The sequence below is a fragment of the Aythya marila genome (genome assembly GCF_965140915.1).
Source record: "Aythya marila genome assembly, chromosome: 5".
Classification (NCBI taxonomy): Eukaryota; Metazoa; Chordata; class Aves; order Anseriformes; family Anatidae; genus Aythya; species Aythya marila.
The window spans coordinates 12,237,007-12,258,630 of NC_139046.1; the positions used below are offsets into that span (position 1 = coordinate 12,237,007).

Genomic DNA, 21,624 nt, shown 5'->3' on the forward strand with positions numbered 1-21,624 from the left:
AAATAAATTTTAAAAATATATTTCCCCTTCTAAAGTTGTTAGAGATTCTCAGTTACATCTGGATGTAACAGATGGTAAATATCAAATGGACTTGATATAGAATTGTTTTTAAAGCAAATTTTCTTGGAACAAAATGCTCAATGCTCTCTGAATACAGCACTACTTGTTACTCAATGAACAACAAACTATCTGAACTGTCACTAGTAGAAAGTGAATGTGAGTGTTGTGCAAGACGAACAAACCCAGGGAGTCTCAGTGGCTCACAGACTGCTGTGTTAGTATCATTCATATTATATTGAAACCTTTCAAAAGGTTTTAATTTTAAAATGAAAAATATATGTAATAGGATGATAAAAATTATATTAACTATTAATCCTTACAGGGAAATCACATTTTTGGATCTACTAATACTTACAAAACTCCATACTGCAGCTCTGAACTTGCCTCATGCTAACTGTAGCAATAGAACTACTCACATGCATCACACATAAATTCCTTAAATATTTTATGCATATACTCTGCAGAGTAGGTATAACATTTTCCAAGAAAACTGTATGTATGGAAAGTCTTACCTTGACAACCTGATGTTAGGATAATGGAAAATCATTTATGATAATAAATGATGATCTATAAAAACAGAGTTTAGAAGACTTGACAACAACATCTAATTTCATATTCACTAAACCAGGGCAAGTTAACTCCTTGTATCTCACCATTTGAATTATTTTCTTTCCCCGTCCTTCATTATAGCATCACTGAATTATGCAGGCTGGGCCTTCAGGGATCATCTAGGCTAATCACTTACTCAAAGCAGGTCTAGTTGCAGCAGGTTACTTGGGACCAGTCCACTGCAGTTCTGAGTATCTCCAAGTACAGAGACTGCATGGCCTCTCTGGAGAGCCCATTTTAGTGCTTGATGACCCTTGAGTTGAGCCTAAGTTTTCTGTGTTCCTATGTTTGTTCTTTGTCTCCCATCCTTTCATTGAGCATCTCTGGGAAGATTCTGGCACTGTCTTCTCTATGCATAATAATAACATCCTAAGCTGTATTTGCAACTGTTCCTAAACTTTTAAAAGTCATTTTCTTCAGATTGTTAGGTTTCTTTGGATGAAGAAGACATAGTGATTTTTGTAACACAGATGTAATATAGAAAAAAATATACTGAAAACTAAGATGAGAAAGATTAAACCTCAGCAAACGACTAGAAAACTGTTGAACCAGAACAATGTACGCAAGAGATGAGCACAGAGCCTTAAAGACAGAATTATTTATAAAATCCCACCAGCATGCATTTACTGCACTTAAACATGTTGCTAGTTAGGTCAGTCTAGCAATGGAAAGTAATTAAGACCAAAGTCCAAAAAGCATGTAAAAGTCCTCTGTGAAGGAACAGTTCTAACATCTATCTGAAGTTAATCAAAGAAGAAATCATCTCAGCACTGATGAAGAGTGAGAAGGAATGAATGATTCAGTGAACTAATGTAAATCAAAATCTTATAGCTGCCTCAGTGTTTTTCAAATGGAAATGAATCTTTTTATATCAAATTGATTTGAATTCCAGAGGCAAACTGCTTGCCCTGTTTCTCTGGAAAGCATTGACTGAAATTATGATTAAAAAAAAAAAAAGAGAGAGAGTAACTTTACAACACAGAATAAAATGGCCTGGATGTATATGAAATCACAATAAAATTCTTATTACTCATATCATACTTTTCCAAATCAGGTGAATATCACAAAGTCAGATCTAAGAATCAAAAATACAAGTGCAGTTCACAGGAGCTAAAAGGAAGCTTGTGTCCTTAAAATAAGCCAATAATGAATACCCCAGATTTTCAAGGTTTCTGAGAATTGTTTTTGCCTTTGCACATACAGTTTACTTAAGCAGTTAGAAATACTACATAGCTCAGAGGTCAGTAAGGAAAGAGCCATTTACAAGTTCTGTTTTGAAACTTGGTAAATAAAATCTGTTATTGTTGTCACTGCCACAAATACTAGAAATACCTTCTTTCAAATGAAGCACTACAAACAAAGGGTACTACTCCATTACTAGATAGTTATGTCTGAGAAATTTATGTCTGAGAAATTTTCAAAATTAAAATATATCATTGCTATTACTTCTGGAATTTGCTCCATAGTTTTATAAAGCAAGACTTTCAAATGGCTCAGACACATAAAATGTATTCTACCATTATAAATCCCCTGAATAGCCACTCTGTTTAGAATTTATAACCACTTGAGTCAAAAATTAACTCCACTTATATTAGTAAATTTCAGTTATATATGAAACTAGAAATGAGAAGATTGCTACAATGAAGACTGAAAATAAAAAAGATAAAAAGTCTAATAAAATTAATGGTTAGGTGTATTAACCTCATGTAACAGTACTACACAAGATATATAAAGTTCTTCTCACTGTTACAAAGCCTGAATATTCTGAAATCATCAATATTCCATAACTGTGTCACATGTTTTAGATTTTCAAATTAAAATATTTCCCTTCCAGCCATTATTGAATTTAAATACTTCTGGTATGACAAATCTTGAGAAAAATAAATTCCTAGAGCATGGCAGAGAATCCTGTATTGATGTGAACAATATTCACAAATTTCCTTGGCCACTTTCCCAGTCTATTTGAATAGGATTTCTGCTCTCTGGATATTTGCATACAACTTACTTAATATTATGTAAGAGAAAATCCTCCTAGACAAAAACTTCTTACAGTTACCTTAGGATCTCTTTTGCAGTACATATACATTTATATATATAGAATGTTTGCAGGAATTAAGTATTTATAAATTAAGTAGAAAGAAATAAAATTTCATTTCTTCAATTGCTGCTGAACTATCTGAGGCCTAATCCTGTATTTATAGACACAGAGAGGTATCCTGTTATGAATAGCCCCAAAGAACTCCACCGGATGAATGCTGATAACATAGGTAAAGGAGAAGATAAGTAATGCTGATGGAATTACTTTGGTTTGTGAAGGACACATGGAGAGATAGAACATCCAGGATGTCACTCACTGAGGTCACAACAATCAAATCAAATGAAATTCACAACTTCACCAAAACAATGCAGGTTCAGACTCAGGGACTGAGAACACCTGGACAAGCTTGGTAAGTAGGCTTTTGTGAACTGAATGAGGTTCAATGAGTCCAAGTGCAAGTTGCTGCACCTGGGTGCTGGCACTCCCAGGCATGAGCACAGACTGGGAGAACCCATCAAGAGCAGTCCTGCAGAGAAGGAGTTGGGGATTCTGGTAGATGAAAAAGCTTGACATAAGCCAGCAGGTGCACTTGCAGCCCAGAAGGCCAACAGCACCATGGTCTGCATCAGCAGAGTGGTGAGGGAGGTTTTGTCCCTCTCTGCTCTGCCTTTGTGAGGCCCCACGCGGAGCCTTGCATTCAGGCCGGGGCCCACCAGCACAAGACAGATGTGGGGCTGTTAGAGCAGGTGCAGAAGAGAGCCACAAGGATCAGAGGACTGCAGCACCTCTCCTTTGAAGACGGGCTGAGAGAGGTTGGGACGTTCAGCCTGGAGAAGAGAAGGCTCCAGGAAAACCTCACTGCAGCCTTTCAATACTTAAAGGAGACTTATAAAAAAAGATGGAGAGCAACCTTTTACTTGGGCAGATAAAAATAGGAAAGGGGGAATTGTTTTAAACTAAAAGAGGGGAGAGTTAGATTAGCTGTTAGGAGGAAATTTTACACTCAAAGAGTGGTGAAGCACTGGCTGCCCAGAGAAGCTGTAGATGCCCCATCCCTGGAGGTGCCCAAGGCCAGGCTGGATGGGGCTTTAGGCAACCTGATATGGTGGGAGGTGTCCCTGCCCATGGCAGGGTGGTTGGAATTGGCTGATTTTTAAGGTCCCTTCCAACCCAAGCCATTCTACGATTCTGTGAGTGGAGTTGTTGACCTTGAACTGTTAATGGGAATGTTGAACTCACATCAGAATTTAAGTTTCTACACTCTATAATTCTAAAGTTAACCATATGCATAAAAGTTACTGAAGTCAACCTTAACAAGTTCTGCAAACACTTTAATGAATGAGTATAACAGAGCATAAAAAATACGCAAGTTTCATTCTGTTCATTTGTACAGTATCTGACAACAGAAACTACATGTAATCATCAGGTTAAAGATATTTCAGTCTTCTTAAGTATCTCAAACTACCCTTAATTGCTGAGTAATTTTTAGTGAGGACGTTTCAAGAATTCTAACTTTGATCTATAGATTGTATCTGTAGTTTCAAATGAAGAATAATGCTAATGAGATCCAAAGTTAATAGTATTCAACAAAGGTAACAAGTAGGGCTGAAATGTACCAGAGTGTGGCCTTTACCTGTCTCCACATCGGTTAAATGCAGCATGGAGTCGAAGCCCCCACTGAGGATCCTTCGTCCACAAGATGACCACTGAGAAGCTCGGACAGCACAGGAGTGACAGGAAAATGTTTTCAGACAACAGCCTGTGTCTACAGCATCCCATATCTTAAGAAGAAAGATAAGGACAACTTTAATCAAAGAATGAGAATAATTTTTTCAATGTACTGATAAGTAGTTAGAGCTAATCATCGTCTAGCTGAGAAAGCTTTGCATTCTGAATGCATATCTGCTAAGCTGTAAATATCTGAAATAATTGCGCGGTTGATTAGAATTAGGGCATTTTATTAACAAGGCAGAAATCAGTAATACATTTTCATGACTTTTATTATTTCTTGAAATAACAATTCATGCTGAAATTTTCCATTCATGTTTGTGCCATGTTTCTGTGCAGGGATGCATCAAATATACTTTCTCTTTAAATCACTTTTTCTTCCAAAATTTTTGCCTCTATCAGAACTTCCTTTCTATCAACAAAGAGGAATCCCAGCGGATTACAGCTTTCACATCTGCCTATAGATAAGCTATTATCATATCTCTCAGTCTTGCAGTTTGTAATTTTAAGTAGAATTTTACCTTAACTTCACTGAGGAGACAGATAAGAATATCATCATATAGCTACATGGAAAGGACTGGTCTGAGTACTCTCAATTTTCAGTTCCTTTTGGACTGAATTAGGTCAATGCTCAGCAATTCTGAAAATACATTTCTACTAGTTATCTACTTAAGTATGTAATAACTAATGTTTGCAGCATATAAATAGTTCAGATCATATTTTTTTAAAGCATTTTTAAAGGCAATTGTTTCCAACTAGGATATTTTAGAAAACAGCTAATAGCTTTAATTTTAAATTACCAAATGTGGTTTGCAATAATCAACGGTCCATCATTTTTGCAGTGCTCTTTATGTCATAGTTTTAAGACAAAAATAGAAGTTTAGCAAAAAATGACCCAAATAAAGATTCAGTATGCTCACATTTCTCAGAAATAAGCTAAATAACCACACTATTTTCCTGATGAATATTCTATTTCAGTAAAAGGTAGATCATAAAATATCTTATAATTGTGTGATACCCTATAATATCTGTTATTCGAATTGTTTAATAAAATACATAACAAACGTTACAACCATACTGGCAAATCTTCCATTATACTACTTCTAATATACAAATAAATCAATGTTTTTATAGTGCTTCATGACAAGTTTATTGCTATACCTGTCAGAAAGTAAAACCCAAGGCAATTTATTGCTTTGAAGTCACCATTTCAGTTCACAATACTTGTCTTGGTGATCAGTCATTTTCATCTTTCAAAAACTAGCAAATTTTAAATAACACTACTTATGAGATTGGAAGGCTATTCTGAATTCTGCCTATTCTAATTAACTAAATTTTAAGATTGTTCATATAATGCTAGAAACAGACTAGGCAACTCACAGAGTTTAAAAAAAAAAAAAAAAAAAAAAAAAAAGTGTTTTGTTTTGTTTTTTGTTTGTTTCTGTAAGTGAGATCAAATTCAACCTTTACTTATGTCTACATGGAGCAGTGAAGTCAGTATTAAAATACAATTGACTGCATGTCTGTGCTTTAAAAGACGTTAAAAACAAAAATAATTCACTAAATGATGAAAAAAAGTAAGTAGGTGTGCACTTTGTGGCAACAGCACAATTCATAGTACGAGAGAACATAAGCAGGAAAGGGGAAATCAAGTCTTCTTCTAATATATTTTTATTTTGAATTATAATTTCTTCTTACTAGACAAAAAGGACTTGCTGACAATATTGTTATGAGATAGTCCATACTCAGAAGACAACATTACATTACAGAGAATTATTTTATCAAAGGATCTTCTAGCACAGAGCATAATTCTGCAGTGCAAAGCAACCAATTACCATTAATTACATGAATAGTCAGTTAAGCCTGTAAGCATGATGGCCATATCCTAAGTATTCTACCCTATGTACAAGAAAAGAAATTAGGAAAATGTGATATTAAGCTGCTTTTGAAAGCAAGTTTTTCTCCTTTAATGAGTTTTAATGATTATTTCAAGCCTCACAGCATTAGAAAAGGGTTAATTGTATCTTGGAGGGGTTTTAATATGAGAAAGCGAATGAATCAAGATGAAAGGAAAAACAGGTGGTACGTGCTTCAGATATTTTTCTGTCATGTTTTAGTGATTAAGTATGAAAACTCAATTTTTACAAGAAGGATGAAGTAAAGCAAGATCAACAGCACTTTTAGTTCCAGCTTGATTTTAAAAAAACTGCATAAATGGAAAAAGCGCACCCTCTAAAGCTCCACATTTCCCTCCAAGGATTTCCCTTCAAGTCTTTTGTCTGATGAATGTAGCATGTGCCCTGCTGCAAGGACAGCGTGCACTGTATCCCCAGAACAATTTATGTGTTTTCAGTTTCAATATCCATCTTCCACAGGAAAAGGGAAGAACTACTTGCTATTTGCGAGAAGTGATATTTGATATTTACAGTTAGATCCTCAGCATTCACATAAGGGACACAGCCATGCTCATAGAATGTCACATAAAGGTGCGGGATATTGCCAGGCTCGTTGATGTCAAAGTACCTAAATCAGCAGAGAATTGCTGAAACCAGGCTTGAGCAGGAATGTGAGTTGATTAACATGCATATCTTGCTCATCTGGTCAAAGAGCAAGACAGATGTTGGAGGTCTGCAGTTGAACAACAGGCCCCGCAAATACAGCAATTAAGCGATGTCTGGGATGAGACAGGAGCCTCACAGCCTGACATTTCAAGTAAAGCTGGGAAAGCAACCCGTCTCTGTAAGGAACACCCCCTCCTCCTCCTTTCTTCATGACCAAGCAATGAAGCAAGCCCTGGTGAGAGCTGATCAGCACATAATAAATGACCTAGTCCCACCTCACCAGAATTAAATCTGGTATTCAGAAACCTCTATTTTTGAGGATGATAACTCCAATTATCAGACGGGTCAACAGGCCTGGACCTCTCTCCCTCCCAAGCAGGGATGCCTCTTTGCTAAGACTCACCTCCAACTCTGACAGATTGTCCCGGTTTCAGTTAGAACAGAATTAATTTTCTTCCTAGTAGCTGGTGGAATGCTGTGTTTTGGCTTAGGATGAGAAGAGTGCTGATAACACCCCGATGTTTTAATTGTTGCAGAGCAGTGCTTATACCAAGCCAAGGACACCTCAGCCTTTTGCTCTGTCCTGCCAACAGGCAGGCTGGGGGTGCAGTAAGAGCTGGGAGGGGACAGACCCAGGACAGGTGACCCAAACTAGCCAAAGGGGTATTCCATACCATCTGACGTCATGCTAAACAATATATAGGGGTGGCTAGCGAGGGGAAGGGGGCCGGACTGCTCGGGGTTAGGCTGGGCATCGGTCAGCGGGTGGTGAGCAATTGCATTGTGCATCACTTGTTTGTACATATTATTAGTAGTAGTACTATTATCATCATTGTATTATATTATTATTATTATTATTATTATTATTATTGTTATTATTATTATTATTTTCCTGTCTTATTAAACTGTCTTTATCTCAACTCACGGGCTTCACTTTCCATTTCTCTCCCCCGTCCCAGAGAGGGAGGGGGGAGGGTGAGCAAACGGCTGCGTGGTGTTTAGCTGCCAGCCGGGTTAAACCACGACACAGATGTTACCTGGGAAAATATGGATAACTAAAGCGCTGAACAATTAACTCAAGCTCACTCTTTGCAGTAAGTGAATTTATCAATATATTACATATCTGTAATATCTATTGCCTTAATAAATTACCTATCTTTTCAAATTTATGAAATCGCCTCAGTAACAATTCTTGGTAGGGCTCTGAAACAGGCAAATATTGACTCTAATAAGTGGCTATACACATAATCCTTTATATATAAACCATTGACTGAGTCTGGGACTAGGACTGTTTCCAGCTGCACCTAGGCTCCTCTCCGAGAAGAAGTTTAGAAAGCAAGGAAGTCCTTTCTGAACCTCATGACTCAATGGGAAGGCCTCCCTCAAAAGGTGAGCCACTGAATATCAAGAAACAAAAGTGTGTGTAGCACTGAAAACAAGACAATTAAAGTACAAGCTATGCACTTTCTGTACAAATACGAGGTTACTAAAACATGGGAGCTATGAGTGCTCAACTGTAACAGAATATGTCTGTCCCAAGTGACAAAAACTCTTCTGTGCCTAGAAGTGATAGAGATGTTAACCACATCATGTCCGTAAACAGAGAATCTACTGCATTTCATTACAAAGGAAAGATGTTTCAAATCCCATCAAAGGATCACCACATGGAAGCCATCAAATTTGCATTCTTAGCATGTCTCTTAAGTACTTCTCCATTCCCGTGGTATTGTATTTCTACTGCTTTATCGCAAAAAGGAAAAAATTGTGGCTAGAGGGAGTATACCACATACCCCATGACAAGCTTCAGATGAATGCTTACTCTGTAGCTAGTGTATATTCTGTATGGGCAGCCACCATCATTAAAAAAGAAGGGGGACTGCAAAGGGATGAGTCTTTGGCATGCAAGTTCAGTTCTCTTTGCCAAACACTCAAATGTCAGATTAACAGATAAACAGGATGAAGAGCATTTTAGGTTTTTTCTTTCAACAACCTAAGAGATACTCGAGTGATTCAAGATAACTTGTGTGTACATTTTTTCCTAGACTTTATTTCTTGACTTTTTTGATATACTGGCTCTGACAGGATGGAGCAATAAGCCTGGAATGTAGTTCTGAAAGACCACATGAACGTAACCAGCAGAGCTGGTTACAGAGCTGGTAACAGAGAGAATCCAACATGAAGCCTGAACCTGGAAGCATGTTCTCTAAATTATCACAGTAATAATAACCGTACACCAATAAACAAGTGTAAAGTGTGACAATTCTGCAAGGAATATAGAACTAGATTACAATATAGACAGTGGAGTTCAGTGTCAATTTTATTTCAGGGCCTAGTACAAGTTAGAGCAAAAGAGAGTCCCCTAGGAATAAGGGCTATTAAAAACTTCCTCTTCTGGGTGAATGAAGTTGAAGACAAGCCTTCCTTCTCTGTCAAAAATGAACATGAATTACAGACTCTTTCCCAAAAGATCCCAAACTCCTTCTAAATGACATCTACATACAAGCTCAGAAAAAGGATTTGCATTCAAGAAGTCATATAAGCGTAACTCTATAATTTTTAAGAAATACTATTGTAGAACTACAGCTTTAATCTTATATTAAATGTTTTTAAGAAGTTTTAAGCGTCTTAGAATTACTTAGAAAGTTGTATTTTAAATACCAAAGTTTGCTGACTTCTAGGCACACCTAATAATATTAAACTTTATTTTAAAGTTTATAAAATAAACACATAGATCTATAAGGAATAAAGGCTCAATACATATACTGAATATGTATTGTGTACATATTCAGTACACAATAAATTACTCAGATAGCTCATTAGAATACACAGGCTGAGATATACATCTTCCTTCATAGGCATTTAAACATGTGTATTAATTATTATAGGACTAGATGTTACAATGCATCTGTCTGGAAGGACAGATTTATACTCAATGATTTTTACCAAGAGATCAGTTCTTTTAACTATTGATGCTTGCCTCCAAAACTCAATTCTTACTGACATTCAGCATGTTTTCTAGATAAAATATTAAATTCTCATCAAATCTGAAGTTGCTTTTTTATGTTGTTATGTCAGATGCAATTTTAATTGCTGAGATAAAAAGTCGAAAGTACACATTTCAGCCTGCTACTCTGAAAATACTGCTTATTGCCACATTTCAAGCAATGTTTTACATTATATAGAGAAACCAGACAATCCTTCCCCTTAGCCAAGAATCCCCAAAACAGTGATATATGCAACTACTATGAGGACAAAGGCAAACAACTATTATCTCCTTCAAATCTATGGTTATTAACAAATGAATTCTCCAATATTTGAAAGAATATTTGAGAGAAACAGCCAAGAGTCAAAGCTTTGAAATTACCTAGTTATTTTCAAATATTTTCTTCAATGCATTTCTGGCATTAAGGTATCATGAACACTTTAATTGCATTTTTTTCCAATTTTATTAAAATTGGCTTTAATGTGTCAAGCTAGTTCATATTTCAGTATTAGCTTATTCTTTTCTACTTTGCTATTTATAACATTGTGTTTCCATTTCTTTTCCATGGACTGCTTTCATTTCTTTTCCTTTTCTATTATAGAGAGCGCGTTGATTATATGCTTATCTGCTAGGATTAATATAGGGGGCCAAAATGGCAGGGACAAACAGCCAAGTGACAAAATTATAGTAGTGATTTCTTTTAAAAAGCAATTTTCTTTTTACTTTCTCTGAGGCATGTTCTATTACAATTGCTCTTTCACATTCTTCATTATATTTGGAAATAAATGCATTGGAAGTTGCTTGCATTCCTGTATCATTTAGGAACATTGTGAAAATGTTGCAACCAGCATTTTAGGTAATATAACCAGACCTCCTCGCACTCAAGATCAAAAGTCATATAAGTCACAAATCATATAAGCAACTAAACAATATAACAGAAGAGATTTATTACAGATGGTATGTTTCCAGATCCTGTTTTCTGACTGAAATCTTTCAGGAAAATAAAGTACTTTGGGCTGAAGATAATAAAAATTCTCTTGGTAAATCACAAAAGAAAGCATGAGAGTAAGCATTTGATATGCAACTAAATAGCAGGGACAGAAGAACGTGCAGGGTTCTGCTTTTCTATCAACTGGGACACAGGAAAGAGGCTTTTGTCTCACTGACAAACTAGACATTATTTCCTAGGGGGGAAAAAACACAGCATCATAAGCAGAGTAAAAAAAAAAAAATAATGTGAGAACTAATCTAGCATATGAAGACTGATGAATTAGGAATTGAGTATGTCTCTTTCATTGCTGCTCTATGATTATCTACAGTGTGCTGGCCTCCAAGCAAATTAGATTGCCAAAAAGAAAACATAGTCACCTTACTTTTACAAAGAGAAAGATACATCTATTCAAATAGGCAGTCATTAATTGCACGGTGAACCCATGAACAATGATTCAATTGTGATAAATTAGAGGTTGGTAGCACGTACCAGCTATTAAGTTGTACACATTTTAAATTTGTATGCAGAAAGTCAAACAGCAGAGTCAATCAGGAATACTAAACAATAAATTATTCTGGACCATAACAAAATTATAAACTTTTAATGGACTGATTCAAAATAATTTCAGCAGATAATCCATATTGAAAAACACAAAAAAAAAAAAAACACAAAACCTCTTCCAATTTAACCACTTCGTGCCATTCTTCCATAATTACCAAACTCCTCTATCAAAGGCTTCCACTTCATGAATGACAAGAATTTTTTCCAACATACATATATTAAACTAAATATGATGGTATTTCAGAAACAGCCTGATGCAAGGATGATCATAGAATCGCAGAGTGGTTTGGGTTGGAAAGGACCTCAAGGGTCACCCAGTTCCCATCCCCTTGCCATGGGCAGAGACACCTCCATCAGACCAGGCTGCTCAAAGCCCCATCCAGCCTGGCCTGGAACACCTCCAGGGATGGGGCATCCATAGCTTCTCTGAGCAACCTGTGCCAGTGCCTCACCTCCGAGTAAGGAATTTCTTCCTAATATCTAAACCTACCCGCTTTCAGTTTAAAGCCATTACTCCTTGTCCTGTCACTCCATTTCCTGACGAAGAGTCCCTCCCCAGCCTTCCTGTAGGCCCCCTTTAGGTACTGGGAGGCTGCAATGAGTTCTCCCTGGGTAGTAGTAGTGTAGAAGTACTAACCTACAAGAAGCATGAAGAAGTACTGTGCTTCAACTAGAAGGTATGCTGCTCCCTTCCAAAGCAGGCCCAGACCTGCAAAGCTGAGGCAACATGGCCTTTGGAATATTTCTCACTTGAGTGAAAAAAGGTGGGGAAAAAAATATTTTTTTTTAAAAATGAACTGAATTTGTCTCTGAAATTTGAAATTGTCACATCTGCTACTATGCAGAGATTCAAGGAAATGATGCTCTCTGAACCATAGTGCTTTTCCAATCTTCTCAATATCTAAATACTGTAATTCCTAATAAAAGTGCTAAAGAATGAAGTCCCATACATCATCTACAGCAAATTTATTTTCTAGTTTGCAAGGCAGGCTCAGAACTGTAGTTTAAAAGGTTCTTCAAAAGTCAGTGGATCAGATGGCAAAAGTGGACTCAAAGAAGACTTGCATAAAGATATTTGCTGCTGTTTTAGATTTGGTTGGTGTTCCTAAGCTTCTCCAAGTCACTGTGAGTGAAGACGAAAAAAAATCTTGAATGGAAAGGTAACTTGTTTAAATTAGCAGGGTAACTAGAGGAAAAATTAGAATGCTTCATTTTTTGTTTCAGTTAGTGTCATCTTAAAATGATTAGCTAAATATTTTAGTTTTAGTGGACGTTAAAATTTGTTAACTGTTTGAAAGGAGAAAAGAATGGGCCACCATTTTTTGCACTCATATCTAAACTTGTCCAACTGTGCAAAAAGTTAGAGCTAAGGTCCAGGAAAAACTAAGAGCCAATGTCCAGCTTAGTGTATAACCAGTAAGTGTTAATAAACTTACTTTTAATTAAGTAGGATGCAAATAGATGTTCAGATTGTTATACAGAATCTAATTTATGACATTTAAGGGTATACCAGCTTAATGTATAAGCAAAGGGTCCCCTCCATCCCTCCCCCCCAAAAAAAAAAAAAAAAAAAAAAAAAAAAAACACGGAGCTTTGCAGCAGAATTCTGAAGAGCTAGAGAAAGCTAGCACATTTTCAGATGCGATGAACACTTACTCCAGCAACATTTACAAGTGTGCTAGGGAACATATTTTAAATGACATCCATTTTCCTAATCTAGATGTGGTGTAAGAAGTATGTATCAGTGCTGTCATTTGAGTAAGCACTTAGCAAATTTCACTAGCGTTATTCTTGCAGCAGATGAAATTCAAAAGACAATTCTCTTATAAATCAAATTTATAGGACTAGTGGCTGATAAAAAAAAAAAAAAAGAGATAACTTTATTATTGTTTTAATATCTGATTAAGAGTTTGTATTTGGATAGTTTATTATTAGAGCACCCTCACTATTGTAGAAATAAGAAGAATGGAAAGTAGCAAAATATGACAAATTAAATTAGCTGAGACAGCTACCATAAGGTCCCACATCATTTTTCAACAAAAAGTTAATATTAAAAGTGTTTCAAGTACATTTATCAAATCAATGAGATGGAAAATCTTCTCCTTACAGGAAAATTGAACAATACTTCAGATATCAATATAGGCCTTACTCTGAAGAGGATTGTATTCAGTCAGAAGAATTTTTAGCTACCATAAAAGTAGCACATGGCTAACTTGGTTAGCAGTGCTGATAGAAACTAGTCAGTGGTATGAAAACTGATTTGCGAACTTGTCAATAAGCTTTAATCATGGTGAATATCCAACAGGGGCATAGTTAGGTACAAGCAATATTGTTATTCATATATCCAACAGGGGCATAGTTAGGTACAAGCTTCAGGAGGTAGAAAAAGATCCTTCTGAGTACCATGGTTGCAACACCCAGGATTAGAGAACTCCAATGTTGCAGATTCCCCAGATCTCATACTTAAAAACAAAAAATTGATTTAGACAAAATCATACAAAATATGAACTGCAAAGACTGTTTTGCACATATAAAATATGTATGCATGTATCTGTAAATATTATATATATATATAAATAAATATATAATATTTATATTTATATTTTATATATAATATATATATTTATATATTTATATATATAATTTATTTATATATATATATAAATATATAATATATATATATATATATAATATTATATATATATATATATATAAAAATGTGAAAAAATTCCCATTCCTGTCTTTACTTCTAGTATTTTTAGTCGTGTTACATTAGCTTTCTTCTTTGGAACTTCAGCATAGAAGCTATTTTTAAACAGAAGTATTTAAACTTACATTATTGATGCCAATAATACAAAGCCATGATTTATTGTTCTACAAACTTGCCAGCAATTCAATGATAATTTCAACTGAACAGCAATATATTTAAAGATTTCCAGAAAGCATCCAGTTAGCCCAGCAACTGCTAGCATCCTTCCTGAAGCTCTGGTTATCCTAACCTTCAGGGCACCACTGATGTGATTACAGCTCCCAAGCAGCCCAAAGACATACGGAAACACGAGCAATGTGGAAATAATGACCTGGAGTCCTATCTCCTAATAGACCAGAAAGACCAAAAGAACTCAAAGCATAAGAAAGTTAAATCAGAGGCAAAGTTAAACCTTACTGAAGTTAGTGAATGTGTTACAACTGCCTTTCATTTGGGTTAAATACAAGAAATCTGGCAAACAACCCAAAAATTACTCATCGCTGCCTAGATTTAGGACATCCATTTTGATCACAGAGTTCAGTTACCTGGATGAACAATGACACTGTTTGTATTTAATAGAAATACTTGCACATGAAGGAAAGAGAGAAGACCTAGAAAGCTTTAAATGCCTCAGCCACAGAAGCATGTACCCTAAATACAGGGAAGCTTTTGGGACAAGGGACTGGCTGAAAGTGATTTATTTATATTAAAAGTGTCTCCTATTCTTTGTACCTCTCCTGCATTTGAAAAAGCATGTTCTATATTTTCTAGGAAAACAAATGAAAATAAAATAAATAAAGTCTCCCTGTAACTAAAAAAAAAAAAAAAAAAAAAATCAATTCCTCTGTACTGCAAAGAAAAAAATTTTGTAAATTGCAAAATTTTGGTTAACTCTTAAAGACTTGATAGGATTAAAAATAATGAAGACAAAAAAGAAGAAGAAGGATAACAACAGGAACTGTGAAAGAAACTGTCAAGAAAGAAACTGAAAGAAAGAAAAGAGGAAAAGTATAAAAGAAAAGAAGAAAAAGGGAAAACTTATGCCCGTAATTAAACGACGTGATAAAAAATTGTCCAGTTCATAGATTTGGTTGCATCTTTTTAGAACTATTAGAAATGGTTCTAGACAGTGACAGATTTTAAAGAAAAAAAGAAAGATGATAGATTTTAAAGATGATATTGTATTTATGAAACAATATTGAAACATGCTACTAGGTGCAGTGTCATAATAGAGAACAAAATCCAAGAGTCTAAACTGATAAAAATGGTCCTTCCACATAACATGCAATTCAGTTGTGGAAATTACTATCCCAGGAATTCAAACTCCCCATGAATTTCATAAAATGATTAAACTATTAAACTTTGGATCAGGAATGCCAAGCACTACCATACATAATTACAAAACATCTTAAAAGAAACACATAAAACATGTTTTATTGTGTTAGCTACTAAAGACAACAGCTCAGGTGTAACTTTGCACCAAGAAAGTCACCACTATGATACTGCTTTATTTCATCTCTTGTGTTCCATAGTTCACTCAGCCACTAGCTCACATTACTTCAGATTCTGCTGCTTTCAGTCATACATTGATGAGAAGACATTTACTTTATAGGTATTTAACATCTTGCAAAATACTGCTTGCACCTGAAACTTTTTTTTTCCCCCATATTGAAATTCCACATCAGGAAGAGGAAAAAATGATGGTTGGTTTTTTTTGTTTGTTTGTCTGTTTTGTTGTTGTTTTTAATGTTCTCCTAACAGTCCATGATGGAAAACAACAACTACAAAACATTTGCATTCCTGTTGCATATTCCAATCACTTTCCTACAGGTTGCATCAGAAATGGGAGATTCCAGCCACAGATTGTGTTACCTCTGCACTTACGAACTGACAAAGACAGAAGTTGTTATACTACAACCTTCATCGTGACTTACTAAGCATGCCCATGAAATACATTTCCAATTATTTGTTGTGTTTTCTTTTAATCTTCCCTCACACAGAAACTCAGCAGCCCTTTCCCCAAAGAAGATTCCACAACTGCTAGTCGCTAAGCTTCATTCAGGCATTTTTGCCATTAGCAGGAAAATAAAAACTTAATCAAAAGTGTGCTATGAGCTGCCAGTATTTGTAAAATTAATTTAAGAAATCATAAACAGATTAAGATAAAACATTGACATTTTCAGCTGGCAAGTGAACAGACAAAAGAATTAAGCAGAATTCTGTAAAAACAAAACACAACCAAACCCCCAAACTGATATGTCAAGAATTATTCATCTTTTCATAGACAACACAGGAATGTTTTTGGTAAAGCCTTGATAATAAAAGCTACTACACTTATCCTGAATTTGTTTGTTGGCCATCTACTCTTGGAGATATACTTAATGATTCCATACTGCAAAAACAGACTTGCAGCACAAGGAAAATTTGACCAATTGATTGAAACTGAAAACATTAATAATTTTAAAATATATAAACTGGCTGAGATTTTGCCATTATGTATAATTAATACAGCCTCCATGGGAGCCTTTAAAGTCAAAACTGGCAAACAGAGCTCTTAAGAAAGTTGTAAATCAAAAATGTGTAATGGTAAGAGACTGAACAAGATTAATATAAGCATTACATATTTAATTTACTTTGCAAATTAAATTTTATGTTGCAATTGTTCCAAAAATTAAAGTATAATCCTATGTGCTGTATTTTTGTCAGAATAAATTAATTTTACCTGTAAATAACATTTTTTTTCCATCTTCTTGATTTAGAAATGAAAAAGTAAAGAAAGGATTGCAACTAGTGAGTTCCTATTCTCGGACAGTATTTGTGCCTGTAATTACAGAAAGACAAAAAAAAAATGGTAGCGTTCTCTACATAGCTATTCAGAAATAGGCCCTGTTGACTTATAAATTTAAACTGCAGATTAGAATTATAATCACAGAATATCCCAAGTTGGAAGGGACCCACAAGGATCATCAAGTCCATCCAACTCCTGGCTCCACACAGGACCACCCAAAAATCAGACCACGTGTCTGAGAGCACTGTCCAAATGCTCCTTGAGCTCCAGCAGGCTTGGTGCTGTGACCACTTCCTTTTTAAAAGCTTTTATTTTTTAATAAAGCTCAAAAGTAACAGCCTTCACACAGTAAAACCGTGATGGAAATGAAATAAAGTAGTCAAGGTACGAACAAGATCAGGATGAAAACCTGGACTGTCAGGTCTTTTAGGTAACAACACAGATAAAATTTCAGCATTATTCAATACCAGCTAGTATATCTGAGTGTTTTCGTGACATGGCAATCCATTGTAAAATTTTATTTTTATTATGGCATATTTGTAGATGTAACTGTTGAGTTGAAGTCAGGCCAGATTTATAACAAACTATTCCCATTCAACACCTGGGGCTTCACCAAAATGACAAAGCTGAGTAGGCACATTCTTTAAGACTATTTACACAGAACAATACAAGCACTGGATATGCAATAATCTGCTTCATGACACCTAGCTTCAGAGTCACATATACACAAGAAATAAACATGAGAAATGTTTTTCTTCCAGACTGGAAGCCAAAACAATTCAATATATGTATTATTGTTATTATGCAATATAGATACAGTTTTATGAAAATCAGTTGCTACTTTATTATTGCTGAGACTACCTTATTATTGCTGAGAGACAAAATATTTAAGTATAGAAGATATATAATGCACAACAACAGCAACAAAAATCTAATACTTCCTTTATTTGACAGAATGGTAACTCAGAGCATTTGTTATATTTAACAAACCAATGGGGAAAAAAAGGAGACCTTAAATTGTATTGCTACAGTCCATTATGAAATGCAATTATGAGAAGGTAAAATTATTTCAGTGCAAGTCCTCAGAGATGCCATTAAGGTGCCATTAAAAGACCATTATAGTGTTTAACTTCAACAGCAAAACTACTTCATTACAAGTCATACTATCATTTTAAACCGAGGAACACAAAAAGGTCTACTAGAAACAGACAGACTTAATATGAGTTCTTACCATAACAGGTATTCTAAGCCAAAATAACTACGTCATCCTCATTTTGGATTTTCTATCTGCAATTTTAAAGTTTGTTAATCTTCTGCTTGCTTATGTAAGAATTAATCTTCAAGCGGTCTGATTTCCAGATGTGCTAGCACTCACAAGAGTTGTTAATGTCAATGGAATCTGAAGGTAGGGGGTTGTTAAACAGCAAGCTTGCTAAACAGCAAGCTTCTGATTAGGTTCAAAAATCTGGATTTTAATCTCCTAATATTACAATATCTACTATAACTTACCCTCCTAGCTGAGGAAATATTAACAATACAAATCATTTCTGATTATGCAGTTTTATACATACATTACATAAGTGTACCATTAAGAACAGTTAGCATATTTACATCCACCTGATGAGGAGTTGGATAGAAAAGATATTGCAGAATGACTAGCACATTCATTAAATACATACTGATTCTTCATCTTCAGGCACTGGAAATGCTTCTCTTTTAAGACTACAGATTCCATAACCTTTACTTCACTTCTCATCTGAAAGATCATTTCCCTCAAAATCGGAATGAGTCATCCTCATAGTAAGCTTGGGTTACCTCAGCTGCACTTCCAAGGCTAATCTAGTAGTTATTCCGATGTAGCCCTGTTGTGGTGAACTGCCTGATGGATGGTTTCAGCAGTGGGAGAAATGCCAGCAGAGCACACTTTCTGGGCACCAACGGTGTGACACTGCAGGAACACACAACGTCCAAAGAGCAGCAGAACAGTAACCAGACAGTTTCTTACTGAATGTAATTTTAAAAAGGTATTGTTGGGGAACATGCAAGAATCAACCACATCTCTTTTCTTTGGGAAGAAAAGAGAGAGGGAAGAAAAAAAGAAAAAAAAAAAAAAAGGCAATACTTACATGTTTTTCAATCTGTTTCCAGAAATAAAAGGCACTCCTGGTGGGGACACACAATATGCACCTACCTTAAGGCTACTGTCAAGAACCTTGCTTTTCTTAATTACTTTTTATGGATTCTTTAGGAGTGATCTGTGTTCCCAAGAGTCCAGTAATCACAGACTTAAGCCATTACTACTACCTATTGATTGGTACTTTTAGAGTATCATTAGCTTATTGAACTATAATCACTGCTGTGCAAGCTTTTGTCTATCATGTGTTATAGAAGCACTTCAGCTTTGACCCTCTAACCCAAAATAAATAATGACCAATTTCAACAACAGTTGATTTTTCAACTCAGATAATTACAGGTTAAAGGCTGGAGCAGGGTGAGACTTGGAACCAGTGCACCTTGTTTTGGAAAAATTATTCCATACAACTTGGAAGTTAAAAAAAAAAAAAAAAAAAATCTCATCCAACCACAATGATGTGTTTCAAACAGGAAAAACTAAAGATTTATACAAACACTGTTTAAACACCGCATGAATAGTTGGAACCAATTATACACTAAAAACTAATTATGATTTTGGACCGTATATCAGGAAGTGGAGTGATAGGACAAGGAGTAATGACTTTAAACTAAAAGAGGGTAGATTTAGATATTAGGAAGAAATTCTTCACTCCATGGATGGTGAGGCACTGGCACAGGCTGCCTAGAGAAGCTGTGGGTGCCCCATCCCTGGAGGTGTTCCAGGCCAGGCTGGATGGGGCTTTGGGCAACCTGGGCTGGTGGGAGGTGTCCCTGGGGACATGAACTGGCTGGAACTGGGTGATCCTTAAGGTCCCTTCCAACCATGCTCTGATAGTGACGGTGATATCATAAAAGAGCAGACAAGGATCTCATTTTCACAACTGTATACCATAATCTTTCTGTAAATATGCTTTAAAATATGATGCTTTAAAAAATTAAATATATATAATAAAAACACTTTCAGGGAAGTGAGCCATGGAGAGAAGCACTATGCAACCCAGTGCTCCTTAGACATCATATGAATAGTAATGCCTGCCATCCAAGGGGAAACAAACTAAAAATAGAGAAGACATTGAATAACCAGAAAACCATGTATTTTTTATCATTTAGTTAAACTATAACCAAGGCACAGCGAAATACAGGGTGGTGTGAAAAAGCAGCTTAGTTTTTCATTTTCTTTAGCCTTATCCTGCCAGAGTTCAGAAACAGGTATGAAAAGATGACTGGAGGCTCACTGTTTGATTAAGTTCTTGCAGTAAAGGTCTTCAAGTAAGAGCAGATTTGTTCATCTCCCAGGGCACAACACTGCTTGATGACAGGCAGGTGGGTTGTTTGAGTGACACTGGGGGTCGGGCTGAACTGCAGTTGTAGCAGGAACCTCAGCGGGCTTTGGCATTAGAATCAAATTAGCCAGGGCTACAAGAGAGCACTGAAAAAAGGTGATTTGTTTTGATAGCTTACTTAAAACAACAGAGGATAATTATAAGCTGTTCTGAAGAATACACCTGTGACTGCGTTGTCACAGGGACAAAGGCCTCTGGCACCAGGTTCAGTCTCCCACCTCCCCTGGAACAAGCTGATATGTCCTGATGGAAGTTAATGCCATCCAACACCCACAGTTAATGGCAGTATGTCAGTCAGATGCATTTGCTTTCTATGTAAATTAAAGAGCCTCCAGACGACACCACACAGCACTAAACTGATTTGCAGAGTCCTTGCTGATGCTCCTCTTACAGAGATCAACACAAGAGCCAAATCTCTTTATGGCAGGAATTCCTGCTTGGGTGACTCTCTACTGAATGGTTGAAGACAGCTTTTTTTCAGAATTAAGTCTGTAAAAATACTGTTAAATCCTGGAAAATGGAAAGTATTACAGAATACACTGAGATACAAGGCATCATCACATTACAGATGTTTGGTTTTCCTCATCACTTATGAGAAGCGTTTGTAGCACTGGGAAGTGTAGATGCTCTAAAGACCCTGGGATTTCTCAGAGGCTTACATTTGGCTCCTGGGATATAGCAGGCACTGACTCAGCACCTGCTATAAGATCTGCTGACTCGAAGCAAACAGTCTGCACCACAGATGGGAATGGCTGTCTTCCAGAGCATGCATTTGCCTTAAATGTGCACACAGAAGAGGTATTCCCTCAGAACATTCCTGCCATTTAGATGCTGTAGAGACACTGCTGACTGGAACTTCTTTTTTCCCCTGATTTCCCTACAAACACAAACCACTCAACTCAGTTTTCCTCACCCAGCACAGACCCAGCCACAAGTGTAGCCTGGCCCACTGGTGGGGCACCATGCAGCAGCAGGCCAGGAGCCTTCCTATGACTGAAAGGCACCTCCCCTCACCTGCCATTCCAGCTTCCCATGTCACCAACAAAAGTACCTCATTGCCACATCTATCTCCAGCATACT

General features: G+C 36.1%; 1 protein-coding gene across 1 annotated transcript in view; it reads right to left on the minus strand.

Moving 5' to 3' along the window:
- Positions 1–21,624, minus strand: part of WDR25 (WD repeat domain 25) — a 66,198-nt gene that overhangs the window by 24,041 nt on the left and 20,533 nt on the right. The window contains exon 3 of the mRNA XM_082760980.1: positions 4,341–4,488. Coding sequence (XP_082617106.1) covers positions 4,341–4,488 — 148 coding nt within the window. The remainder of the gene's footprint in view (positions 1–4,340; positions 4,489–21,624) is intronic.